The sequence below is a fragment of the Loxodonta africana genome, chromosome 1 (assembly GCF_030014295.1).
Source record: "Loxodonta africana isolate mLoxAfr1 chromosome 1, mLoxAfr1.hap2, whole genome shotgun sequence".
In the NCBI taxonomy this organism is placed as follows: Eukaryota; Metazoa; Chordata; class Mammalia; order Proboscidea; family Elephantidae; genus Loxodonta; species Loxodonta africana.
Genome location: NC_087342.1, coordinates 220,837,299 through 220,862,765, shown reverse-complemented (window position 1 = coordinate 220,862,765; position 25,467 = coordinate 220,837,299). Strand labels below are relative to the sequence as shown.

Genomic DNA, 25,467 nt, shown 5'->3' with positions numbered 1-25,467 from the left:
AGCAGCAGCAGCAGCACCGAGAGGCAGAGGCGGCGGCGGCGGCGGCGGGGAGGCGAACACTGCCGGGCTGCCAGCGGCACCGCCTCCACACCCCGCCGCAGCAGCAGCACCGGCGACAGGTAAGCGCGCACCGCCTCCGCCTCCGAGGGTCGGTGCCCACGTGCCGCCCCCGGCCCGGGAAGGCGCAGGGGGGGCGGGGGCCGCCGGAGCTCGCAAACGGTTCCGGCAGCGGCGGTGGCAACAAAGAGGACGAATGACCCCCGTGCCAGGGCTCCGGGTGAAGGCAGGCGGAGGGCTCGGGCCACACGGGGACCCGGTTCTGGGAAGCGAGGGCAGGGGCGCCCCGCGGGGGCGGCGGCGGTAGCGCCTGGCGCCGGGGTTCTGGCCGCCTGACAAAACCATCCCCCGGAGCCAGGCGGCGGCGAGTCGGCGGCGGCTCCATCCGGGGCTTTGCGGGAGGGGGAGGGGACGGAAGCCGAGAGGGCGGGCGGCGGAGCGGAGGAGGGAGGAAGGGGAGGGGGGCGATTCGCGTTCCGTTCCCCGGCGCCGGTCCCTCCCTTCCCGCCGCCGCCGCCGCCAAGTGCGTCCCGATCGGCGGCTGCCGGCGAGCATCCCGCGCTGGAGCCCCGAGAGGCGGGCCCGTCAGGTGCGTAATCCTTCAGACGCCTCGCCGCCGCCTCCTGCTGCTGCCGCCGCTGTTGCTTCGGCGGCAGGGCCGCGAGCTGCGGAAGTGGGTTTGGGGGAGGGGAGGAGGGAAGGAGGGGGAGGGGAGGGATCCGGTCCGACCGGAGAAGGCCCGGCCTCTCTGGCGCTTCTCCCAGCTGCAGCGGCTCCTACAGCTGCTGCCGCTACTGCTGCGGCTCCGCCTCCCCGCTCGCGGGCGGGGGCGCGCACGCGCGCTTCCGGCCTCCGCGGGTCTCGCGCTGTCTCCGGCTCTCGCGCGCGCTCTTCTCTCCTTGTCTGGGCTGCCCCCCGCCCCCTGCGCCGGGACTGCTGCGCCGGCCAGGGCGTTGCGCATGGCGTGGGCGTCGGCATTGTGTTAAACTCCGCGGGACTTGGGGCGGGCGCGCGCGCGCACGCACGCGGGAGCGAGGGACCCGGCGGCGTGCGGCGCGGCCGGAATGCGTCGCTCCTCCCCTCCCCATCCCCTCGGGGACGGGGCGGGGCTGGGTGCGAGGCGCCCGCCGGGCCCCGCCGTCTCCGGTCCCGCCCCCCGGGCCCCCGCCTCCTGGGACGGGCCGGCGGCCGTTGGGCGGGTCTTCGCGGCGGGGCGGTGCCGAGCTCCTGGGCGCTGCCTGCGTTGGGCGCTGCTTGTGTCGCCCGCTGCGGCCTCGGGTGTTGGGCGCGCCGAGGCGGCCCAGAGCTTCCGCTCGCCAGGCGGTCTGCGCCTGCGATAAGGCCTTTGCGAGCCCGCAGCGGCGCCGCGGTCTCTGGCTGTACCGCCTCGGGCGTGGGGCCGGCCTCGGAGTCGCGCTCTGGGCAGCGCGGCCCTCATCCGGGCCCCGAGGAAGGGCGATCGGGGCGTCTTCTCGGGGTAGCGACACCCCCAGACCACTGATTGTTAAACAAGGCTGATACAGAAGGTGCATAAAGAGCGAGGCTTTTGCCACCTTTAGCTGGCGGCGAATTAAAGAAGGCCGTAAAGGGGCGCGCGGGGCAGCCGAGCAGGAGAGTGCTCTGGCTTCTGCTCCGCCGTTTACCGGAGGAGCTTCTGCCGGCTGGTGAACCCCTCTTCCCCCCCGGGCTCTGCCCCACACTCCGCCCCGCAGTGTTCGTTCGCTCTTTCATCGTACAAGGCGCCCGTTTAGTGTGCGAATCCCAGTTTTACCCATTTTCATGGGTTGGTAGTTGTTTTAGTAAAATAAAAGGTCAGAATAAGGGGGTGTTCTGGGTGCACCTAAGCGGGCTGCCCTGGTCCGGTCGAGGTTGGACCGTCTGTGTTGACCCTGGCGGAGCTCGTGCTCTGGAACTCAGGTTTTGTCTGCGAGCCCTGAAATTTTATAGAATACTAGAACTAAGACGTCTTAATCCTCATTCCTCTTGATTTTATCACAAACCAGAATTGTTAAAGTCAGTTGTATTTTGCGTCCTAAGTAACTGTGGTATTACTTTTTTAATGCAAAAACTACGTGAAGTTTTATTTACTCTAACCTGAGAAGATGCCCCTTGTAATCCTGTGATTTCAAGCACCCACTGCATGTCCCTGAGTAAGACGATGTGCTTTCCCCAGTTTTAGAATTACTGAAATACAGGTGGGGAAACAGGTAAGGCCTATCTATATATGGCATTGGCTTGGGACCAGCGTCCTTGGCGTTGGGGACTCTCCCTGTCTCTCTCGGTGCTTCATTCCTAGACCCACTCGCTTCTCCCTGCAGTAACTTGGAAAGTTGGACAAGGAGTGTGGCTCCAGGTTGTCACAAAGCAGACAGGAAGAACTGGAGACTCACCTTAAATTTCAAAATGCACCTGGCAAAGGGTTATTAATCACTTTTCCTTACTTATGCCCTTCGAGTCTCCAACCATGACCTTGGAAACTAAAACAAATTGAGGATTTTCTTTTTCCTAGGGGAAAAAATTATGCACATACTAAGTATTAGATCAAGAGCATTTTTGCAAGTTTTTTCTTAATGCCTAAGTAGGTTATTATTTTTGTTAACAAATGAAAACTGTTGAATAATAAACTGTTATTGATAATAAATAAAATTCAGTATTTTTACAATGCTAAAATGCCACTAAAATATGGAGTCCATAGCCATAGAAAACCTACCAGGATTTTTTTTTTTTTTTTAATAGTACAGAAGCCAGGTTAGAGCCTGGTGTTTATGGCCAAGCACGTAATACCCAGTTCATGTGCGTGGGGTATGCATCATATAACTGCAAGAAAGCGCGGTGTACAAAGATAGGAATTTGTAAAGCAGATATATATATCTGGCTAAGTACTTGCAAAACTACTTTTTCACAAGAGGTTTTAGCTTACGGTTAAACAACGTGCACCCCTAAGTTCTTCACCAAGCAAGGGTGAGCATCAGACTCATGTGAGTCTGATTTCAGAGTACACGGCCATTGTCCTACCCCAGACCTGGCTGTCTTGATTGAGTCCCCAATGTGATTCTGAAGTGTTCTCCCTCGGATAGTGGTTATGTAAGTGTGGTCTGCGATCCTTGTTGATCCCTGAGACTCATTGCCGTAATTATGTATATAGGATCTTTTTCCCTGTGTTGACAAAATATGTGAAATTGGGAAGATCTGCATAACTTAGCCACTGTTTTCCAAATAACCAATGCATGATGTTACAAAACCATGCATAGGTAAAAGATCCACTCAAATTGCAAGATAGACCAATCTTACTATGTAATAGAGTAGGAAAAGTTGTCACATCCCGTAAGTAATCTTTAAGAAACTACCATTTGCCAGGTTTTGGTATGGTATCAAAGAATAGTATCCACGATTACTGGGAAAGGCTATTAAAATGCTACTTTTTCCAACTACATATGTGAGTGAGGCTGGATTTTGCCTAAACCAAAACCAGTGTCACACAGAGTAAACGCACAAGGAGGGGACATGCTCAGTCCAGTTGTCTTCTAGTAAAGAGATTTGCAAAAATATAAAAAGATGTCACTCCCAGTAATTTTTGTTGTTTTGGAAAATATTTTTCATTAAAAATATTATTTATGTTAACATGTAAGGGGCTTATTGTTATTTTTAATAAATTCATGTTTTTTTTATTTCTCACTTTTAATTTCTAATATGATAAGTAGCAATAGATACAATCCATATAAGCAAAAAATAATTGGCGACCTTAATAATTTTTAAGAGCGTAAAGGGGTCCTGAGACCAAAAAGTTTTGAGAATCCCTGCCCTAGAATATTGAAATATATTACTCAATTAAGACTGGGTTAAAACACATTTGAGCAATACCTGTAAGTGATTATATTTTCTTAAGATTAATTTTACTAATCACACAGTTTAAAAACAGACGAGGTAATCTCTACTTTGGTGGGTTATTAAAAGCAAATTAGATTCTGTTTTAATTTTTGCTGTGTGTGATTGTATGTAAGCTTTCTTAAAATTGATTTTGGCATCATGCCTTTGGAATTATCACTTTAATATCAAATCTTTATTAGCCAGAACTCTCTGGCCTGCTTCTACTTGGCACCTAAAATGTCCCTGAACTTCCTTGTCCTGACCTCAGCTTATACTCAGAAATTGAAAACTAATTTTAATATTAACCTAAGCAAAATATAATTGAAAAGACAGATCTTTTACAAATGCAGTGCTTTCCAAAGTCAAAATTAGTGCTATGGGTTAATTTTTGCCCATCCTTTGACTAAACAGATTTTAAGAAAAACAGGCCAATCTTTCATCACAATGAGGTAAGGTGATCTTCCTAGCTTTCAAATACAGCTAGGAAAACCATTCAAGTGACCAGCCTCCTTCAGATTTACTTCATGGGCCCTTAAACGTTAATTATTAATAATACTAATTGAAAAAGCAGTTTTTCATCCTGGTAAGTGGCCTGAACTACTTGAGAGAATCAATCTTGCTTGTGAGCAGTGCCTTTTCTGTTACTGCTGTGCGCTGTGCATTACAATATTCATTTATACTTCACGAAAATAAAATCTGGGACTTCAGAGGCTCCTTTTAGTGCTCTTGAAATGGGTAGTCTGAGTGGTGTTTAGTGTCTTAGAAGAATTATTATCTTTAAAAAGCAAATCAATTCCCAAAAGCTGTCGTAGTCTCCTATCCTTTTACTGAAACTGAAAGAGGAACGTAGGTTCTCAAAATGTAACATGATTACACTTAAAGCACAATAAAAATTTTTAAAAAGTAACATGATTATATTTCTCATTCAGCTATGCATACCTTACCTTCTCAAGGATCAGTGCAGTGTGTTTAGAAAGAAACATGCTGCTTGATGGAAGCCGAAGGCACTCGGACCACCAGTCAGTGTCTAGTGATCTATATGGCACAATCTCTGAATCTACTTAAAAAACAACTTTTTACACGTAGGTAAAGACGGTATTTAAAAACTGCCTCCGTTCTCCATCTCTACTTTAGTTCCTCTCTGCTCACTATCTGAATTGTTATTAGATGCCATTGAGTCGCTTCCGACTCAGCAACCCTGTGTAGGACAGAATGAAACACTGCCCGGTTCTGTGCCATCCTCGCAATCGTTATCCGTGAGGCCGTTGTTGTAGCCACTGTGTCAATCCGTCTCATTGAGGACCTCACTCTTTTTCGCTGACCTTCTACTTTATCAAGCATAATGTCCTTCCCCAGTGACTGATCCCTCCTGATAACATGTCCAAAGTATGTGAGACATAGTCTCACCATCCTTGCTCCTAAGGGGCATTCTGGTTGAACTTCTTCCAAGACAGATTTGTTCTTTTGGCTAGTCCATGCAGTATTCTTTACCAACACCACAATTCAAAGGTGTCAGTTCTTCTTCAGCCTTCCTTATTTACCATGCAACTTTGGCATGCATATGAGGTAATTGAAAACACCATGGCTTGGGCCAGGTGCACCTTAGTCTTCAAGGGGACATCTTTGCTTTTTAACGCTTTAAGGAGGCTTTTTGTGGCAGATTTGCGCAGTGCAATACCTCGTTTAGTTTCTTGACTGCTGTTTCTGTGGGCATTGATTATGGATCCAAGTAAAATGAAATCCCTGGCAACTTCAATATTTTCTCCATTTATCATGATGTGGCTTATTGGTCCAGTTGTGAGGTTTTTTGTTTTCTTTATATTGAGGTGTAATCCATACTGAAGGCTATACTCTTTGATCTTTCATGAGTAAGTACTTCAAGTCCTCTTCACTTTCAGCAAGTGAGGTTGTGTCATCTGCATAACACAGATTGTGAATGAGCCTTCCTCCAATCCTGACGGCCTGTTCTTCTTCATATAGTCCAGCTTCTCAGATTATTTGCTCAGCATACAGATTGAATAAGTATGGTGAAAGGATACAACCCTGACACACACCTTTCCTGACGTTAAAATATGTAGCATTTCCTTGTTCCGTTTGAACAACTGCTGCTTGATCCATGCACAGGTTGCTCATAAGCACAATTAAGTGTTCTGGAATTCCCATTCTTTGCAATGTTATCTGTAATTTGTTATGATCCACACAGTTGATTGCCTTTGCACGGTCAATAAAACATAAGTAAACATCTGTCTGGTATTCTCTGCTTTCAGCCAGGATCCAGCTGACATCAGCAACAATATCCCTGGTTCCATGTCCTCTGCTGAGTCCAGGTTGAATTTCTAGCAGTTTCCTGTCTGTGTACTGCTACAACCGCTTTTGAATGATCTTCAGCAAAATTTTACTTGCATGTGGTATTAATGATATTGTTTGATAATTTCTGCATTCAGTTGGATCACCTTTCTTTGTAATGGACACAAATATGAGTCAAAATCAACTTGACGGCAGTGGGTCCAATTGGTTGGCCAGGTAGCTGTCCTCCAGATTTCTTAGCATAGACCCATGAGCCCTTCCAGCGCTGCATCCATTTGCTGAAACATCTCAGTTGGTATTCCAGCAGTTCCTGGAGTCTTGTTTTTCAGCAGTGCCTTCAGCACACCTTGGACTTCTTCCATCAGTACCGTCAGTACTTAATCATATGCTGCCTCCTGAAATGGCTGAACATCGATCAGTTCTTTTCGGTACAGTGACATTGTGTATTCCTTCCATCTTCTTTTGATACTTCCTGTGTCGTTCAGTATTTTCCCTGTAGCATCTTTCATTATTGCAACTTAAGGCTTGAATTTTTTCTTCAGTTCTGTCAGCTTGAAAAACACTGAGCGTGTTCTCCCCTTTGGTTTTCTAACTCCATGTGTTTGCACATTTCATTATAATACTTTACTTTGTCTTCTTGAGCTGCCCTTTGAAATCTGCTGTTCAGCTTTTTTATTTCATCATTTCTTCTTTTTGCTTTAGCTATTCTGTGTTCAAGAACAAGTTTCAGAATCTCACCTGGCATCTATTTTGGTCTTTTCTTTCTTTCCTGTCTTTTTAACGACCTCTTGGTTTCTTCACGTATGATGTCCTTGGTGTTGCTCCACAACTGTCTATCCAGTTAGAAACCTAGTAATCATTTTGGACACCTTGATCTCCTCTACAAATTCACCAACCAGTTCTATTGATTTCTATCTTCTAATATCTTTTGAATCCTGTCTATTTCCCTCCACCTTCATCACCACCACCTAGTCCATCATCTCTTTTCTTGACAGCTAACTAGCAGACCCATTGCCATCGGGTCGATTCTGACTCATAGCGACCCTATAGTAGACCTCTAACAGGTCTCCACCATCTCTCTTCCAGACCACTACAGCAGACCTCCAACAGGTCTCCTTCCCCTGGCCTCTCTTCACCCCCAATTCGTTAGTTCTGCAGTTGCAGCCATCTGATCATGCAGCTCAGATCATCTGTCTTAGTCATCTAGTGCTGCTATAACAGGAATACCACAAGTGGATGACTTTAACAAAGAGAAATCTATTTTCTCACAGTCTAGTAAGTTCGAAATCCAAATTTAGGGCGTCAGCTCCAGGGGAAGGCTTTCTCTGTCGGCTCTGGAGGATGGTCCTTGTCATCAGTCTTCCCTCAGACTGGGAGCTTACCCATGCAGGAACCCCGGGCTCAAAGGACCTGCTCTGCTCCCGGCACTGCTTTCTTGGTGGTATGAGGTCCCCACTCTCTGCTTGGTTCCCTTTACTTTTAGCTCTTGTAAGATAAAAGGTGGTACAGGCCACACCCCAGGGAAACTCCCTTTGTATTGAATCAGAGATGTGACCTTAGTAAGAGTGTTACAATCCTGCCCTAATCCTCTTTAACGTGAAATTGCAATCATAAAATGGAGGACACACCCATACAGTATAAGGAATCATGGCCTAACCAAGTTGACACATATTTGGGGAGGGGGGCACAATTGAATCCATGACATCTTCACATGGTAGATATCTGAGCATGTGGCCTGGTGTTAAATCCCCTCCAGTGGTTTCCCGTTTCTTTTACGATAAAGACCAAAATCCTTAACATGACCTGAGTCTGCAGCTAGCTTACCTGGGCTCAGTTACATCTTACTTCCTCCTATTTAGGGCCTTTGCAAAAGTTGGTTCCTCTCCTTGTTGTGGAAACCCTGGTGCCATAGTGGTTAAGAGCTACAGCTGCTAACCAAAAGATGGGCAGTTCAAATCCACCAGGCGCTCCTTGGAAACGCTATAGGGTACTTCTACTCTGCCCTATAGGGTTGCTATGAGTTGGAATCAACTCTACGGCAATGGGTTTGGTTTTGGTTTTCTACCTTTTACTGTTGTTAGGTGTTGTCGAGTTGGTTTGGTTGACTCATAGCGACCCTGTGTACAACAAAACACTGTCCAGTCCCACGCCATCCTCACAATCGTTGCTGTGTTTGAGCCCATTCTTTTTGCCACTGTGTCAATCCATTTTGTCGAGGGTCTTTCTTTTTCGCTGACCCTCTACCAAGCATGATGTTTTTCTACAGGACGGTTCCCTCCTGATAACATGTCCAATCAGATGTGAGACAAAGTCTCACCATCCTTGCTTTTAAGGAGCATTCTGACTGTACTTATTCAAAACCAAAAACAAAAGAACCCGTTGCCGGAAGTCGATTCCAACTCATAGTGACCCTATAGGACAGAGTAGAACTGCCCCATAGGGTTTCCAAGGAGCGGCTGGATTCGAACTGCCTGCATTTTGGTTAACAGCCAAACGCTTAACCACTGCGCCATCGGGCCTCTGTACTTATTCTGTGACAGATGTGTTTGTTCTTTTGGCAGTCCATGGTGTATTCAATATTCTTCACAGCACCGTAATTCAAAAGTGTCAATTCTTCTTCAGTCTTCCTTATTCATTGTCCAACTTCATATGCACATGAGGCAACTGAAAACACTGTGGCTTGGGTCAGGTGCATCTTATTCCTCAAAGTGACATCTTTGCTTTTTTTACGCTTGAAAGAGGCCTTTTGCAGCAGATTTCCCCAGTGCAATACATCATTTAGCTTTTTAACTGCTGCTTCAGTGGGCACTGATTGTGGATCCAAGTTAAATGAAATCCTTGACAACTTTAATATTTTTCCCGTTTATCATGAGTTTGCTTATTGGTCCAGTTGTGAGGATTTTTGTTTTTATGTTGAGGTGCAATCCATACTGAAGGCTGTAGTCTTTGATCTTTCTTCATCAGTAAGTACTTCAAGTTCTTTTCACTTTCAGCAAGCAAGGTTATGTTATCTGCATATTGCAGGTTGTAATTAGTCTCTCTTTGCCCAGTTAACTCTTCTCATTCTTCAAATATCTGCTTGACATTTCCTCACAAAATCCTCCCGACACCACCCCCCACCCCCCGACATTAGACCAGTTCTCCTGTTTTTTTATCTCATTGTTCCTATCTTTTCCTTTGTGTGTACTTAGTTGATTACATCCTGGGACTCTGTATACTGCTTGCCATTGAATCCACTGTGCTTGGCACCTTGGAAAGCTTATATTTTATATGGATCAAATGCATGACTTCTTCCCAAGTGTGCCTCTTAAGAGCCAGCCCTGAGAGTAGGGGCAAGTTACTTAGCTTCTCGAAGCCTAAATTTCTTCATCTGAAAGAGTGTCATTGAGGGATTCAATGACATAATGTATACAGGGCACACTTGGAGTCCCTAGGTAGCACACACAGTTAAGTGCTCTACTACTAACCCAAAGGTTGGTGGTTTGAACCTACCCAGAGGCACCTTGGAAGACGGGCATAGCGATCTGCTCCCAAAAGGTCGTAGCCTTCAAAACCCATAGAACAGTTCTACTTTGCAGTCATGATATGTAGTGTCATGAGTCAGAATCCACTCAATGGCAACTAACAATGACAACATACATAGCACTCAGCAGATTCCTTGGCACGTAATAACTGTCCATTTATTATTAATGCTATGGTTATTAATCATGATTAATAATGACATAAATAATAAGAAAATACTATGTACCATGGTATTTTGAAGATTAAGTGCAGTAATATGTGTGTAAGGTTATTGTAAACTACAAAGCACTAATCAGAACTTAATTATTAGCATGAAGAAACACAAGATGACATTTTAAAATTGAAAAATCCTTCCAAAATATAGCATGCATTAAGTTGATGAGAATTTTCCAGGTCAATCTAGGATAACTAGAAATTGAACTTTAAAAATTCTTTAAAGTCATTTATTTACACTAACCCCTTTTTCTTAACACATAGTTGTGGAAACTGAGGCATTGCATCACCCCTCAGCTCACCTGGGGAGTCAGGGCCATGCCGGGACTGGCGCTCAGCACTCCTCTCCTCTCTAAACACAGAGTTGTCGATTTATTTAGCAAACGTTACTGATCACTAGACAAAATACTAGGGTCACAGGAAAAGTGGTTGGTTCCTCCAAGAGAGACAAGTTTCCAGGCCCAGAGCAGAGACTCCAAACCCCTGTTTGAGGCTCCCTCTCCTGACTGTTTTGAGTAGGCCAGGTTCCTGAGCTGCTCTACTTGGAGTAGAAGACCTCCAAGCAGTGAGTTTTGCTTTGTAACCTGCCAGGACCCAAATAGTCCCTGGGTGGTAGAAACGGTTAATATGCTCAGTTGCTAACAGGAAGGTTTAGAGGTTTGAGCCCACCCTGAGGCATCTCGGAAGAAAGCCCTGACGATCTATTTCCCAAAAATCAGCCATTGAAAACCCTGTGGTGCACAGGTCTACTCTGACACGTGTGGGGTCACCATGAGTCGGAACTGACTCAACGGCAACTGGTTAGGAGCCAAATTATTTGGCCTGCCTCCTGCCATGAGGACCCACTGGGTAAAGGAAACTGCCATTCCTCAACTTCCTTAAGTTCGTCTATACTTTCTACAGCGTGAAATAGCGTTGGCTTGGCTCTATTATCATCAGCATACCCAGATGAAACTGAATTTTTGACAATGCTTGGATTGCAGAATAAATTGGACACCTGATCACTTCATAAAGATCACCGAACTAACAATCTCGTATCAAGAAAACAATTAGATGCAACTTAATGTCATAAAGTAAAATTTTATGTTGTAACTTTTTTGCATTAGAAGAAAGAACTTATTTTTCCATGTATTGGATATACTGCCAACTTTACTTTCTCTGGAAGGATCAATCTGTATTCTGACATTATGTCCTTTCTATCTATTTATGTTTAAAAGCCCCCTGTTCCTGTGGAGTGTGTGAATATTTGTGTCTTTTTCTTGCAAATAAAGAGGGAGCAACGCTGTACTGGAGCCCCAATCCAGGAGAGAGAGAGAGAGTGTGTGTGTGTGTGTGTGTGTGTGTGTTTACTAGGCCTGTAAAATGGAAAAGTCTGGAAACCATTTGTTTAGGTTAGCACTAGATTGCATTGTGCAAAGTAAGTAAGGGTTATCTCATGAGGGACCTTATGAGCTGTGCTGAGAAATTTGGATTTCATCCTTAGAGTCGATTTTGGTGTTGATGGGACTTGGTGTTTGATTGATGTGAAGAATGAGAGAAATGAAGGCCTGAAAGATGAATTACCATTTCTGGTTTCTCCAGAGGGTAGGTGACTGTGCCAGGCACTGAACGGGGAATAAAGAAAGAGCAGGTTTGTGTCTTCGTCTCTTAATGATCCTTTGGGCAAGCAGGGGTGGGGGGCAAAGGGAAGATCAGAGCTCTGTTTTACCTATTTTGAGTTGAGGGTTCCCGTGGAACAGCCAGCAGAAGTGGATGAGATCACCACAGAGTCTGCAGAATGAGAAGGGGGCTATGGACCACGCCGAGGAGTCCTTGCTGGAGATTGAAGTAGACGCCAGAGAGGTGAGGAGACCACCAGAGAGCAGTGGCCTGGAAGCCCAGGAAGAGTACTTGTCAAAGCAGGAGGAAAGTACACCATGCCACAGAGTCAAAGAAGCTACTGAGTCCTTAGGGCTGGGCACAGAGGCCCATGGTGAATATAGTGGGAACGAGACTGCTGCTGGCTGAGCAGTTAATGCGTCCGTTTTCGCAAAGGAAGGGTAGCGTCCAGCAGAGCCATCCCTCGAAGATGCTGCAGCCTCAGCCGCCCCAGCATTTTTGTACAAGTAAAGCTTCATAGAAATGATTATAAAGGGGGCTGTACTGAGGGGAAAATGAAGACTTAGAAAAAGGTTGTATGTCTGCTGGGGGAGGCGGGGGGGCTGGAACGTCACGATGTGAGGAGGCCACCTCCGCCTCACTCCCCATTTCTCTGACTAATTCACATGCATAAGAATCTGAGGGGTTTGTTTTTATTTATCTCCCTGAGAAATGGGGTTTCTGGGTCTCTAAAATAAGATTTTTGTAATTGATCTGTGTGATTTTTTTCCTGTGTCAGTTCCAAGCATGTGACTCATGCTGTTTTGTTTCTTTTCTGCTTTCATTTGGTTTCTTCACTCCTCTGAGGCTCATGTATGTATGTTCATCCTGTTATAGTTTCAAGATTTATGTTCGTTTTATTTCCTAATCTGGGAGATAGTCCTAAATTCCAAAACCAAAAGCAAACCCACGGCCATCAAGTCAATTCCGACTCATAGCAACCCTATAGGACAGAGTAGAACTGCCCCGTAGTTTCCAAGGAGCACCTGGCGGATTCGAACTGCCAACCTTTTGGTTAGCAGCACTTAACCACTATGCCACCAGGGTTTCCAGTCCCAAACTAAGATCCTAAAATTACTAGTTATTATTGTTGTTAGCTGATTTCAAGTTGACCTCCAACTCATGGTGACCCTGTGCACAACAACATTGTGATCCGTGGGTTTTTTAGTGGCCGATTTTTCAGAAGTAGATCGCCAGGCCTTTCTTCCTAGTCTGTCTCTGTCTGGAAGTTCTGCTAAAACCTGTTCAACATCACAGCAACACACAAAGCTCCACTGGCAGATGAGTGGTGGCTGCCCATGAGCTGCATTGGTCAGAAATCGGATCTGGGTCTCCTTAACGGAAGGCAAGAATTCTGCCACCGAACCACCACTAAAAAAAACTTGTCCGACTGGCCGACCCATTGCTGTCCAGTTGATTCGACACCCTTAAAAATGAAGCACTTAGGATTTTTATCCATGGCTTCATTCTTAGGGTCTGAATAAAACAAAATGTATAGGTTGGTCCATTTATGGAAAGAGAGAGTCATACATTTTGCTGTTATCCTAATGGGATGATATATATCCATTAATGTAAAAAACAGAGATCTTAAAATCTTCCTATAAAATATTGATAAATTTGATACAGTAAAGTAAAAAATGTTAACATCAAAAATCTCTATAAGCAAAATCAAAAGAAAGTGAGAGAAATATTAGCAACATATGACAAAGGGCTCATGTTTATCATATGCAAAGAGTTTTACAGATCAATAAGAAAAAGACAAATAGCCCAATAGAAAAATGGGCAAAAATCATTAACAGACACAAGAGGAAAAATAAATGGCCGGTAAACATAAAAATAGGCTTCATGTCACTCGTTAAATCCATAGAAAGTAAAAAGTGATGTTGGCAGAGATTGTTTAACGAGAGCGGACGGAAACTGGTTGGAGTGGGGGTGGATGACAACGCTTAAACATTTTCCATTTCCGAAGATTTCTTGTTAATTTTAAACAAACAAGCACATGTACTTCCATGTAATACGTTCTGACAAATCAGATGAACCCAAGTGCAAATTCTACTTCTTGGTTCTATAATCTTGGACAAGCTACCTAGCCTCTCTAAGCGTGTTTCCTCATTTATAAGTTGTGGGTAGCAATACCTCCAAACATTTTAAATAAGTTAATGTGAGAATTAAATGAATGATGTATAGAAATGAATGGTTAATAGTAATAAAAAAAATAAGGAAGCACTCCATAAATAATTGCCACGCCCATCATTATCACCAAGGGACTAAATAGTAATCTACTTAAAAAAAAAAAAACAAAAAACTACTGTCAGTGCACGTAGACTGACAGACCTGAAGCTGCCTAACAGTATAGGTAATCATGATCAGAGTCTGAGCACCTGATAAAGCCGCACATCACAGTTTGGTCTCTGAGGATATTATACTTTTTGTAGAAAAAGACAGGTTAGTAAGATGGAAAAGGAATTCCAGCATTTTACAGAGTCCAGCCTCGAAGACAGGCTTAGAGTGCTGTTTCTCTGTAATTCCAGTTACTTTGCGCCCTGGCAGACGGCTGTCTTTCGTCATCAACCTCGTGCCTTTTTTGTGTTTCTGCTTCCTAATCACAGTGGTTTCAGCTTCCCTGGCATACACACAAAACACCAGGGAACTCTGTTACTGATCCATGCTGGTGACTTCACATTTAAATAGGACTCTTAAGTCTTTATACCCTTATTACTTGCACAATTGATTTCCCTATCTCTCGTTTGTGGGTATGGCTCTTGGTAGAAAGCGCAAAATTTTGGCAGTCTTGATCCTGGCTCTGTGACCTAACCAGCCTCTTAAAGTATTATTCCCGTATACTCGTCGGTTTTAGGGCACGCTCGTTAACTTGCACTCTGCCCAGACATCACTGGAGCAGTATGGAAAGCAGGGAGTTTAGCTGCTCAAGAATTGATGTGGACTGTACTTTTGATGTCAAGTGTAAAATCTCTTTGCCTAGTCCTAGATCCCTAAGATTTTCTCATATTTTTTTTCCCAAAAGTTATAGTTTTGCATTTTACATTTAAGTCTGTGATCCATTTTGAGTTAATTTTTATATAAGTTGTGAGACTTAGGTCAAGGTTCTTTTTTTTTGTCTATGGAAGTCCAATTGATCCAGCAGCATTTGCTGAAAGGTGATGGTGCTTCCTCCGCCTAATCGCTTCTGTGCCTTTGTCAAAAATCAATTGGGCATATTTATGTGGATTTACTTCTGGGTTCTGTGTTCTGTTCCATCGATTTATGTGTCTGTTCTTCTGCCAGTACCACACAGCCTTGATTACTGCAGCTATATAATAAGACTTGAAACTAGGTAGACTGATTCCTCCCACTTTATTATTCTTTTTCAAAATTGTTTTAGCTATTCTAGCTCCTTTGCCTTTACATAAAAATTTTAGAATAATCTTGTCTATAAAAAAAAAAAAATTATAATGGTATTTGTGTTAAACATATATATCATTTTGGGGAAAACTGACATCTTTACTATATTGAGTCTTCCTTAAACACAGTATGTCTCTCCATTTATTTAGGTCTTTGATCAACATTTTGTAGTGTTTAGCATACGAGTCTTGTACATGTTTTGTTGGGTTTACACATAAATGTTCCCATTTTCTTGAGTGATTATAAATGGTATTGTATGGTTTTAACTTCAGTGTCCACATGCTCATTGCTTGTATATAGTACTAATATTAATTTTCATATGGTTATCTTATACGCTGAGACCTTCTGAACTCATTTATTAGTTCTAGGAGTTTTTTGTAGATTCCTTGGGATTTTCTATGAAGACAGTCATGTCATCTGAAAATAGGAACAGTTTGATTTCTTTTTTTTCTCATCTGTATGGCTTTTATTTACTTTTCTTGCCCTATTGCATTAGCTAGAACTGTATTAAGTAATGAGACCAGACAACCTTGGTTTATTCCCAGTCTCAGAGAAAAAGCACTGAGTCTTTGACCGTTAAGCATGGTGTTAAATATACTGTTGATTTTTGTGTGCTGGGCTTTTATAAATACTATTTGGCCATGAAAATGGAGCAGTCTACTGATTTGATGACTCCACGCACTATCAGGCTGCTCTGCTCCTATAGACTGATTCAGAAAGGAGTGGTTCCCTAATGTGAATTGCGAGGAATGAAGATAATAGAATTTGGAGTCAGAACATTCAGATTTAAGTTTTTGACTCCTCCACCTTCTGTCTAGATGGCCTGAAGCAAATTACTTATACCTCTGCAAGCCTGTTTCCTCCTCCACAAAAGAGAAGGCAGAGCACCAGCCTTGCTCAGTTAGGGTGAGAATCAAAGGGAGTAATGGCTGTTAGTTATTACCTCTCTGGCAGGAAGAGCCCTGCCCACACAGCAGGAGCTGGGACATGCCCCTTGCAACTCAGTAGGATCTTCACGCCTGCCCTGCTGGGACCCCACCCAGCACCTTGGTTTGTCTGTCTCTATGGAAGATTTGATGGTTTCTGCTGGATATTAGAATTTCCACTTGGGATGTTAAACTAAAAGGTCAATGATCCTGGACTATTTGCTCTCTCAAGGACTCGATGCTTGAAGGCAGCCTACTTGGGTTCACATCCTGACCTCTCTGCTTACATCTGTGTAAGCTTGGGCAAATCATACAACCCCAAGCCTAAATGTCCCCACCTGGAAAATGTGGGGAGTGACAGAACTGCTTTAGAGGGCTGTTGTGAAGGTGGAAGGAGCTAACTTGTGTGACGTTTTTAGTACATTGACTGATGAGTTATAATGTTAGCTACCGTCGTTACTGTTGGTGACTATGAAGGACACATACTTATTTGTGAATCACCATTCTTAAAAACAAAATTTTTTGCTTTGCAGATTTTTAAAAAAATGGATTTGGCCAACCATGGACTTATTCTTCTGCAACAGTTAAACGCTCAGCGAGAGTTTGGTTTCCTGTGTGACTGCACGGTTGCGATCGGCGATGTGTACTTCAAGGCACACAAATCAGTTCTTGCTTCATTCTCCAATTACTTTAAGATGTTGTTTGTCCATCAGACCAGGTAACTAACATGGTTGATAATAATCGAATGACTGTAGACTTCTTAACGTCATGTCCCTCTTTCCCTCATCAAGACTGTGGGTCTCTACCGCTCCCTAGACTCCTAGCCCCCCAATCCCTTGTGGCCTCACTTGCCCCCCTTTTATGCATCTTGGTTACCCTACTTTCAGTGCCACCTGAAAATCACTGGACCTTCTGGCCCCTCCACATGTACTCGCTGGGTGTCACCTGCATCCACAGGACAGTTGGGGTTGGGTCCATTATAGTCAGCTCTGTAACAACCTCAGTGGACCCGTCTTTCTTTAATCTTCTGTGGGCTTCCTTTCTGAGCCCTTTCTTGCACTCCTTCACCTCCAGCCCTATAAGCATCCTCCTTATTTTCAGTATTTGTCCTTGTTTCCTACTCTAATGAGAAACTTGAGGTCATGTGTTCCCCCAGTTTCCGTCTTTTCTGTTGGAAAATGTCTCTCTTGGCTCAGTTTTTTCTTCTCAACTCTCTGGTCTTAGAGAAAAGGGCCTCTCGTGTCTAAGGAAAACAAGGCTGTACCTTTTTCCCTCATGATTCAGCACCCCACCCCTCAGTTTTTGTTCTGGATTTTTTGTTTTATACTTCGTGTCCATCCCCTCAGTCTAGAAGCATCCGGACTTCCTTGGCCCTTCTGCCTCCGTGAGTCACAGTGCTGCTTCTCCCTTTTTTTACTGCTGAAGTTCTTAGGGGGTCATCTGTGTCACCGCTTGCACTTTCTCACCCCACTCTCTTCTTATCTGTGTACTGTGTGGTTTCCACCCCATCACTCTACTGCAGTCATTCTCCCAAAGGTCACCTCTTCCTCAAAACCACTGCCCGTCTTAGTCTTCTCATCTTTGTCCTCAGCAGCATTTGCTACTGTTCATTTTTCTTCCTTCTTAAGAAGCTGTCTCCTCCTTCCTTCTTAAGAAGCTTTGTAACTCTGTGGGTATTTTGTTCTTCTGCCCTCTAAACATGAGCCTTCCATGTTTTGGCCTGGGGCTCTTCCACGTGCCCTTGCTCTCCTGGGCTCACCCCTCTGCTGGAGACTTCCGTTTTATGACCTCTACTCCCAAGGCCCCAGCTGCCACCTCCTCAGTGTTTGGAACTGAACTTCCTCCTTTCATCTCGTGAGCATGACTAGAAGAGAATCCAGTCTCCTACCCAGAGTCCCTCCCGACCTCCCTGTTGTTTCATCTTTAAGTAACACACCTTAAAAACTCTCTGTAAACACTGGATTTCTTACTTAACTAATTAGTCCCCCATATCATGTTTTCTTCAAAATCCTTTTACAATGGTCTTTTCCTTTCCCTTCTCATTTCTATTTCCTAGTCATTCATTTTGCACATTATTGTCAGGTTAATATTCCCTAAACCTTTCTTTGATTGTGGTGTCCCTTTGATCAGAAACCAAGTAAATGTGTTATTCCTTTCATCAGAAACCTAGAGGTTTCTGGAGTAAGATTTCTGCATAGATGCCTTGTTCTGACACATAAGGCCCCACCCAGAAGCATAGTTCCTGGCCTCCTTCAACCGCATGTCCAGCTGGGCCCCCAAGGCTCTTTCCGCCCACCCCATAAGCGTCAGTTCACAGGTCACCTCTTTCATGCCCTCTCCACTGGCCAAGCTGAGTCAATGAGTGGAAGTGGTCTGTCTCGCTAATGTCTTGTTGCACTTTGCACTTTATTTATGCCATTTTGTATCATCTCCACATTCTCCCTCTGTTGTTATGTGTGGACTTACCTCCCCTCCTTATCTGTAAGTTTCTTGAGGGCAGAGACCAGGCTTTACAAATCTTTGTGAAAGCCACAGTGTACAGGTCAGGTCTCTGCACATAGAGCCACCTTGTCAATGAGTGCATGAGAAGAGAGAGTGACGGGTGGGATTGAAGATAAGGAGAGATTGCTTTATCTTACAACACTAAGGATGCTCCCTTTTGCTTCATTGTGTTAGAGACTTCATAGCTAAGGGGGTGGGGAGTTGTATCTGGAAGTACTAATATAGGTAAAAGAATACAGTGGAATGGATTTTAATTAGATGCAAGAAACATAAATCTGTGCTCTGAAAGGGATCACAATAGGGGTCCCGGACAAAGCTGGAGAGAAATAGAGAACAAAATTCTAACTCAAAAAGAAAGACCAGACTTGTTGGCCAGACAGAGACTGGAGAAACCCTGAGAGTATGTTCACCGGACGCCCTTTCAGCTCAGTAATGAAGTCATGAAGTAATGAAGTCACTCCTGAGGTTCACCCTTCAGCCAAAGATTAGACAGGCCCATAAAACAAAACTAAAAACTAAAGAGGCACACCAGCCCTGGGGCAAGGACTAGAAGGCAGGAGGGGACAGGAGAGCTGGTAATAGGGAACCCAAGGTTGAGAAGGGAGAGTGTTGACATGTCATGGGGTTGTTAACCAATGTCATAAAACAATATGCATACTGACTGTTTAATGAGAAACTGGTTTATTCTGTAAACCTTCATCTAAAGTACGATAAAAAGAAAAAAATAAACTTAAATCTAGGCAGTAAATAAATGGCTTCAACAAGGAAATGTGGTGTTCGTATAGCTAAAGACCCAGGTTTCAGCGGTAGTTTGTACTAACAACGCCAGAGGTGGCACACGTCATTTGGCCTCCATATCAGAGCTCATTGAAGCAAGACCACCAGAAGGCCAAGACCAGCCTCTGGGGAGCTGGGACATGCTTTTCACCCCACACCTGCCTGTGTTGGTCTCTGGGGAATGCCGCCTGCTGCTCAGAAACCAACCGAATGAGAAGCCCATCGGGATTCCGTTTCACCTCCATAGTTACCACTAGATGTCTCCGTCTGGGTATGCTGCTCCAAACAGAAAGTTTAAAATCACACAAGGATTGCAGACTTGGAGCTCTCAGAAATAAACCTCAGGACAGGCTTTGCCAAGTACATCGTCCTGACAGTGTTGAATGTTATCTTAAAATCTTCATTTTCAAAGTGCCTTAAAACCATTGTTTAAGATTCTAATGAAGGAAAAAGGAGCCGTAGTGGCACAAGAATTAAGTGCTTGGCTGCTAACTGAAAGTTGGCGGTTCAAATCCACCAGCTGCTCCATGGGAGAAAAGACCTAGTGGCCTGCTCCTGTAAAGATTAAAACCAAACCCGTTGCCATTAAGTCGGTTCCTACTCATAATGACCCTATAAGACAGAGTAGAACTGCCTCATAGGGTTTCCAAGGCTGTAATTTTTTACAGAAGCCGACAATCACACCTTTCTCCCTGAGAGCAACTGGTGGGCTCGACCTGCTAACCTTTCGATTAGCAGTCAAGCCCTTAACCACTGTGCCACCAGCCTAGGAAACCCTATGAGGCAGTTCTACTCTGTTACATGGGGCCGCTAAAAGTCGAAATCAACCCGACAACCTAACAACAACAGCTGCGGTAAAGGAAAAATTGAAGATGGAAATTAGAGTGAAAGCTTACACAGGATGGCCTTTAACTGTACTAAAGCTGTGTTCATTTTTTTCCACCTAAAAGTGTTATGTCAGACATCTGCAAATCAAGCCACATAGGTGTAATTTTATTGTAGAGGGAGCTGCGTCCTTCCTAAAAGAGTTGGAAAGTTTCAAAGTCTGGCCCCTACCGAGCTAAGTGATTCCAAGAGGGGAGGCCAAGCTGCCTGGGAATAAAAGCAACCAAGGGAGATGGCTAATAAGTGACCTGAGGAATGTTTTTAAAGCCTACCTAATTGTGTTTCTTAAGTGTGCGTGTACACGTGCTTCTGCTTTAAAAGAAAAAATAAATAAATAAATAAATAAGTAGAATAAAAAAATCAATTGGTGTCTGGAAACCTCATTGGGCCCTAGGGCCCCTGGCAGGGAGCCCAGGGACTTTTGCTTTCTTCTCCCTGGTAGCTTCTCTACCAATACTTCTGGCCTCTTGGAGTCTTCTTCCCTCCAGGCCTGGCTGAAGTGTGGATTGTGGCCCCCACCCCCAGCTCCCTCCTTCCTTTGCCATCAGAGACTTGCACATAGTTCTTTTCAGTTTGAGAGATGTTACTGTCGCGTCCACATTCACAAGCCATAGACAGAGGAGGACGTAGACAACGACAAACATGAAATTACAAAACTAAAAACAGACTTACTATAGAAAGGGCCCTGCTTGTCAGTACCTTTCATGGGTGCCAAAAAGCAAAGCCTCCTCCCTCTTTGGATTTCCCTCCCCCTCCTTTTTGGTGTGTTTGTGGTTGGGGGGGGTGGGTCTCACCAACTCCCTCCTCCCCTTCTGCCTTGAGGAGCATTCCATCCTGGCAGAACAAAAGGTGCCATGGGGGCCATTTGCATCTCTGAAAGCCTGTGGTTCCCAGTTCCGCAGGCCTCTGCCTCGCCCAGGAAAGACCCCCTCATTTCTTCACTTGGAGTTGATTGCTTGCATTACTAAAGTGTTCTTCACCACAAGGTCACTGAAGCTTTGTTTTGAATATTGAACTTCCCGAAAACCGAAAAAAAAAAAAAAAAGCCCACGTGTGGAGTCAATTCTGACTCTTAGCTAGCCAAAGGACAGAGTAGAACTGCCCCATAGGGGCCGCTGGTGGATTCGAACTGCTGACCTTTTGGTTAACAGCCGAGCTCTTAACCGCTGCGCCACCAGGTCTCCTGAACTTCCTAGACATCTAAATATAGTGTACCCTTAATATTTTTGGAACCCATCTTGTGCTTAAAGGGATGACCACCTGTATGAGCATTCCTATCTAAAGATGTGAAGTGAGAAAAGATTCCAGATGGAGATACAAATGACCTGTGTGTTCCAAAAAAAAAAAAGTCACCTAAACGCTTCCCTTTACGCTGTCAAAAGATGCTACTTATTATGCTTGATCTTTATTCTTTGACTTCTAGACTTTATAGTCAGATATTTTCAAATTTGCATGCAATCCTCTCAAAATACACACTCACTGAGAGCGATTCAGTAATTATTCAGACCCGTCCCGTCACAAATTTCTGTTAAAGCCCCGTCTTTTTCCCTTTTTTTCTGTATAACGTTAAATTTAGAATAGTGAGGTATGCAGCTAATACTTCAGCATATTGAAAAATTTTTAATAATGAGATACAGGTGCTTGCTAAAGTAGCCAAGAAGAGTTACATTACCAAGAGTGATTGCCGTGGTTGGTTGAAGTAATTATAAATTCAGAAAGCATTCAAGAAAGTAGAGGTTGAAAATGCATCGTCTATAGTCACTCAGTGGCTAATGATACATACATTCATATATATATATCATTGATTTCCTCAGAATTTCTGTCGTTACTGATAGTCCAGCAGGATTTCTTGGGAACTTCTGAATTACTGCTTCTTTTTAGTCAGTATTGGAAACCCTGGTGGCACAGTGGTTAAGTGCTACGGCTGCCAACCAAAGGGTCTGCAATTCGAATCCACCAGGTGCTCCTTGGAAACTCTATGGGGCAGTTCTACTCTGTCCTACAGGGTCACTATGAGTCAGAATTGACTCGACGGCACTGGGTTTGGTTTGGTTTGGTAGTCAGTATGATATTTCCGGAACAATGCAAACTCCAGTCTGAAAGTTAGAAAATCAGCAACACCACCAACTACTTTAGGGGCCTCAGGTAATAAATCACTTAACGTTCTGGGACATCAGCTTCCTTCTGTCAAGTGGAATAATGCAAGCATAATTTTATAAGCTTTTTATTTGTGTCTTTCAGTGAGTGTGTCCGTTTGAAGCCCACTGACATCCAGCCCGATATCTTCAGTTATCTTTTACACCTGATGTACACGGGGAAGATGGCACCGCAGCTTATTGACCCTGTCCGCTTGGAGCAGGGCATCAAGTTCCTTCACGCTTACCCGCTCATTCAGGAAGCCAGCCTTGCCAGCCAAGGAGCCTTCTCTCATCCTGACCAGGTGTTTCCACTAGCTTCCTCCTTGTATGGCATCCAGATTGCAGACCATCAGCTGAGACAAGCCACCAAGATTGCCCCGGCCCCTGAAAAACTCGGGAGAGAGCCAAGGCCACCGACGTCCAGGGTGAGCCAGGAGCAGGTGCCCGAGGCCCCCCAGCTCTCTCAGATGCCTTCAAATATGACCCAGGTGAATCGGACAAACATGACTCCCTCGGACCCGCTGCAGACCTCCCTGTCTCCAGAACTTGTTTCCACTCCTGTTCCCCCACCTCCTCACGGAGAGGAGACCAATATGGAAGCTTCTTCCTCTGACGAGCAGCCGGCATCCCTGACCATAGCCCATGTCAAGCCGAGCATCATGAAGAGGAACGGAAGCTTCCCCAAGTACTATGCTTGCCACCTGTGTGGACGGCGGTTTACACTCCGGAGTAGTTTGCGAGAACACCTCCAGATTCACACGGGAGTACCTTTCACATCCAGCCAGCCGGGAGAGAGCCGTGTCCCCCTGTCCCTTTGTAGTAACGCAGCTGACCTAGGAAAAGACACCATGGAAGTGCCTGAAGCAGGGATGATAAGCGACAGCGAGCTGCAGCACATCTCAGACTCGCCCATCATCGATGGCCAGCAGCAGTCGGAAACGCCGCCCCCCTCGGACATCGCGGACATTGACAACCTGGAGCAGGCTGACCAGGAGAGGGAGGTGAAGAGGCGCAAGTATGAGTGCACAATCTGCGGACGCAAATTCATCCAGAAGAGCCACTGGAGGGAACACATGTACATACACACCGGGAAGCCTTTCAAATGCAGCACTTGTGACAAGAGCTTTTGCAGGGCCAACCAGGCTGCCCGCCACGTGTGCCTCAACCAGAGCATCGACACCTACACCATGGTGGACAAACAGACCCTGGAACTCTGCACGTTCGAGGAGGGTAGTCAGATGGACAACATGCTGGTACAGACCAACAAACCTTACAAATGCAACTTGTGTGACAAAACATTCTCGACTCCCAATGAGGTAGTTAAACACTCGTGCCAAAACCAGAACTCGGACGTCTTTGCCCTGGACGAGGGCCGGGCCATTCTCCTGGGCAGTGGGGACTCAGAAGTGACGGAAGCTGACCACCCAGTGTTAGCGTCCATTAAAAAGGAACAGGAAACAGTGTTATTAGACTGAATGTTACCGGTCTTTTAAAAAAAACAAAAAACTGTCATTTTTACCAAGACTGTCTTCTTCCCCTTCCCCCAATTCAGAACTATAAATATGGTTTTCCGTGGCATGAATCAAACCAGGTCTCTGTCCCCTTTCTCCTTGTCCCCTCCTCCCCATCCACAGCCCTGCCTCGGTAACGGCTTTGTGCATTATAGGCCTGAATATATGTAATACAGGGGACACTGGAAAGATAATGGTCAGTAGTACTTTTAAACTCAAATAGATTGAGAAATTGTAGATTATTTAAAAGCATTCTTGGAACTAATTAAGGGTATATACCAAAACAACCAGAATGCAATTTGGTAAGCTAAAATTATGATCTTCCCTGGGTAAGGAGTCTTCCTTCTCAGGAGAACAATGTCAGAAAATACAGCGCGCTCTGGGCTCTGTACTATGCAAAATCTAGAAGGTGTGGGGAAACTTTAAACCCAAGCATACGTTCTTAGCCTTTATCCTCCAGGCGTTTTATTTCAGAGTGCATCCTTTGAGATTATGTCCAGTCGAGAAAAATCATTAGTTAGGAAATCTACTTTAAAGAAACACAAAAAAAGGAAAAAATAATAATGTGATGGCAATCTTAATTTTGGGGTAAACCATGACAAGCTGTACGTTTGTGTGTCTGTAAGAGAAAACATGCGGGTACTTGCTCTAAACAGGTGAATCGATGATGCACATGCCTTGTCTAAATACTAGCCTCTTACAACGGTGAACAACAACAAAATGCTGTATTTTTACTTTCTGACAAATTTCTTGTCCGTTTTTAAAATCAGATTTGAAAAATACCGTCCTACAGATTGTCCTTCTGAACAGAAAAGGACTTGCCACTCTTTAACAGTTGCCAGTGGTAAACACGTTAGCACCAGCCAGATGCTTTTAAATGGGTGTGTATACTGCAGGGAAAAGGATACAGGTGAGGCTGGGGAGTGGAGGATGTTGTCACTTTAATGATGTCAACAGTTAGTGCTAATAGTTTACTGGCAACATTCATTGATGCAGCAAACAATGGCAAAGAGAAACCAGGACAAAAAAATCTGAATTGCTGTTTGGGGAAAAACTTGATTTTGCTGTTTATTTTCCACTTTTTTTTTTTTAAAACACCTGAAATTCTCTCCATTGGCCTGAAAGCAGTAAATATTGTCCATTCATCTTCCCTTAGGCCCATAACTGAATGGTCTCATGGGACGAAATAGGAGCCAGAAATAAGGACCGAAGGGGAAAGGGCGCAGAAGAGCCATTAATAGCTCTGCTCTGTGTATATGTTGAAAACTAAATATTCCATCATTCTATTTCATGTATAGTTCAGTTCTCGGATTTGTAAAGTTTTTATACATCCTTTCAGTGAATAAACATTTAAGTAAATGGGTATATAATTTCATCTGTGTGCATTACTTTGTCTATGCAAAAGGATGCTGGGTGGAGATGTGGAGAACATTGCTGGAGGAGGCACGCTCTTGCTGCAGCTCCTCTTGCTGTAGGCAGAACTTTGGGCCATACCCTACCCTGAGTGTCATTTTCCATATTTGTAAAATGCAGACATTGGTGACTGCATTGGGTCATTAGACTGTGAGAATCAAATGAGTAACAATATGTGAAAATACTATGAGTGTAGACGTTTGGAAACCCTGGTGGTGTAGTGGGTAAGTGCTACGGCTGCTAACCAAAGGGTCGGCAGTTCGAATCCGCCAGGTGCTCCTTGGAAACTCTATGGGGCAGTTCTACTCT

General features: G+C 44.6%; 1 protein-coding gene across 2 annotated transcripts; it reads left to right on the top strand.

Annotated features, from left to right (window-relative positions):
* Nucleotides 1-25,115, top strand: ZBTB2 (zinc finger and BTB domain containing 2). 2 transcript variants are annotated; one of them, XM_064292239.1, is made up of 3 exons: nucleotides 1-119; nucleotides 16,466-16,650; nucleotides 22,338-25,115. In XM_064292239.1, the coding sequence occupies exons 2-3, from the start codon at nucleotides 16,478-16,480 to the stop codon at nucleotides 23,707-23,709; spliced, it is 1,545 nt and encodes a 514-aa protein (XP_064148309.1). In that variant the 5' UTR covers nucleotides 1-119; nucleotides 16,466-16,477; the 3' UTR covers nucleotides 23,710-25,115. The 2 variants fall into 2 exon arrangements, with proteins under 2 accessions (XP_064148309.1, XP_064148313.1); XM_064292243.1 differs by lacking the exon at nucleotides 1-119 and adding an exon at nucleotides 535-646.
* Nucleotides 25,116-25,467: the final 352 nt, after the last annotated feature.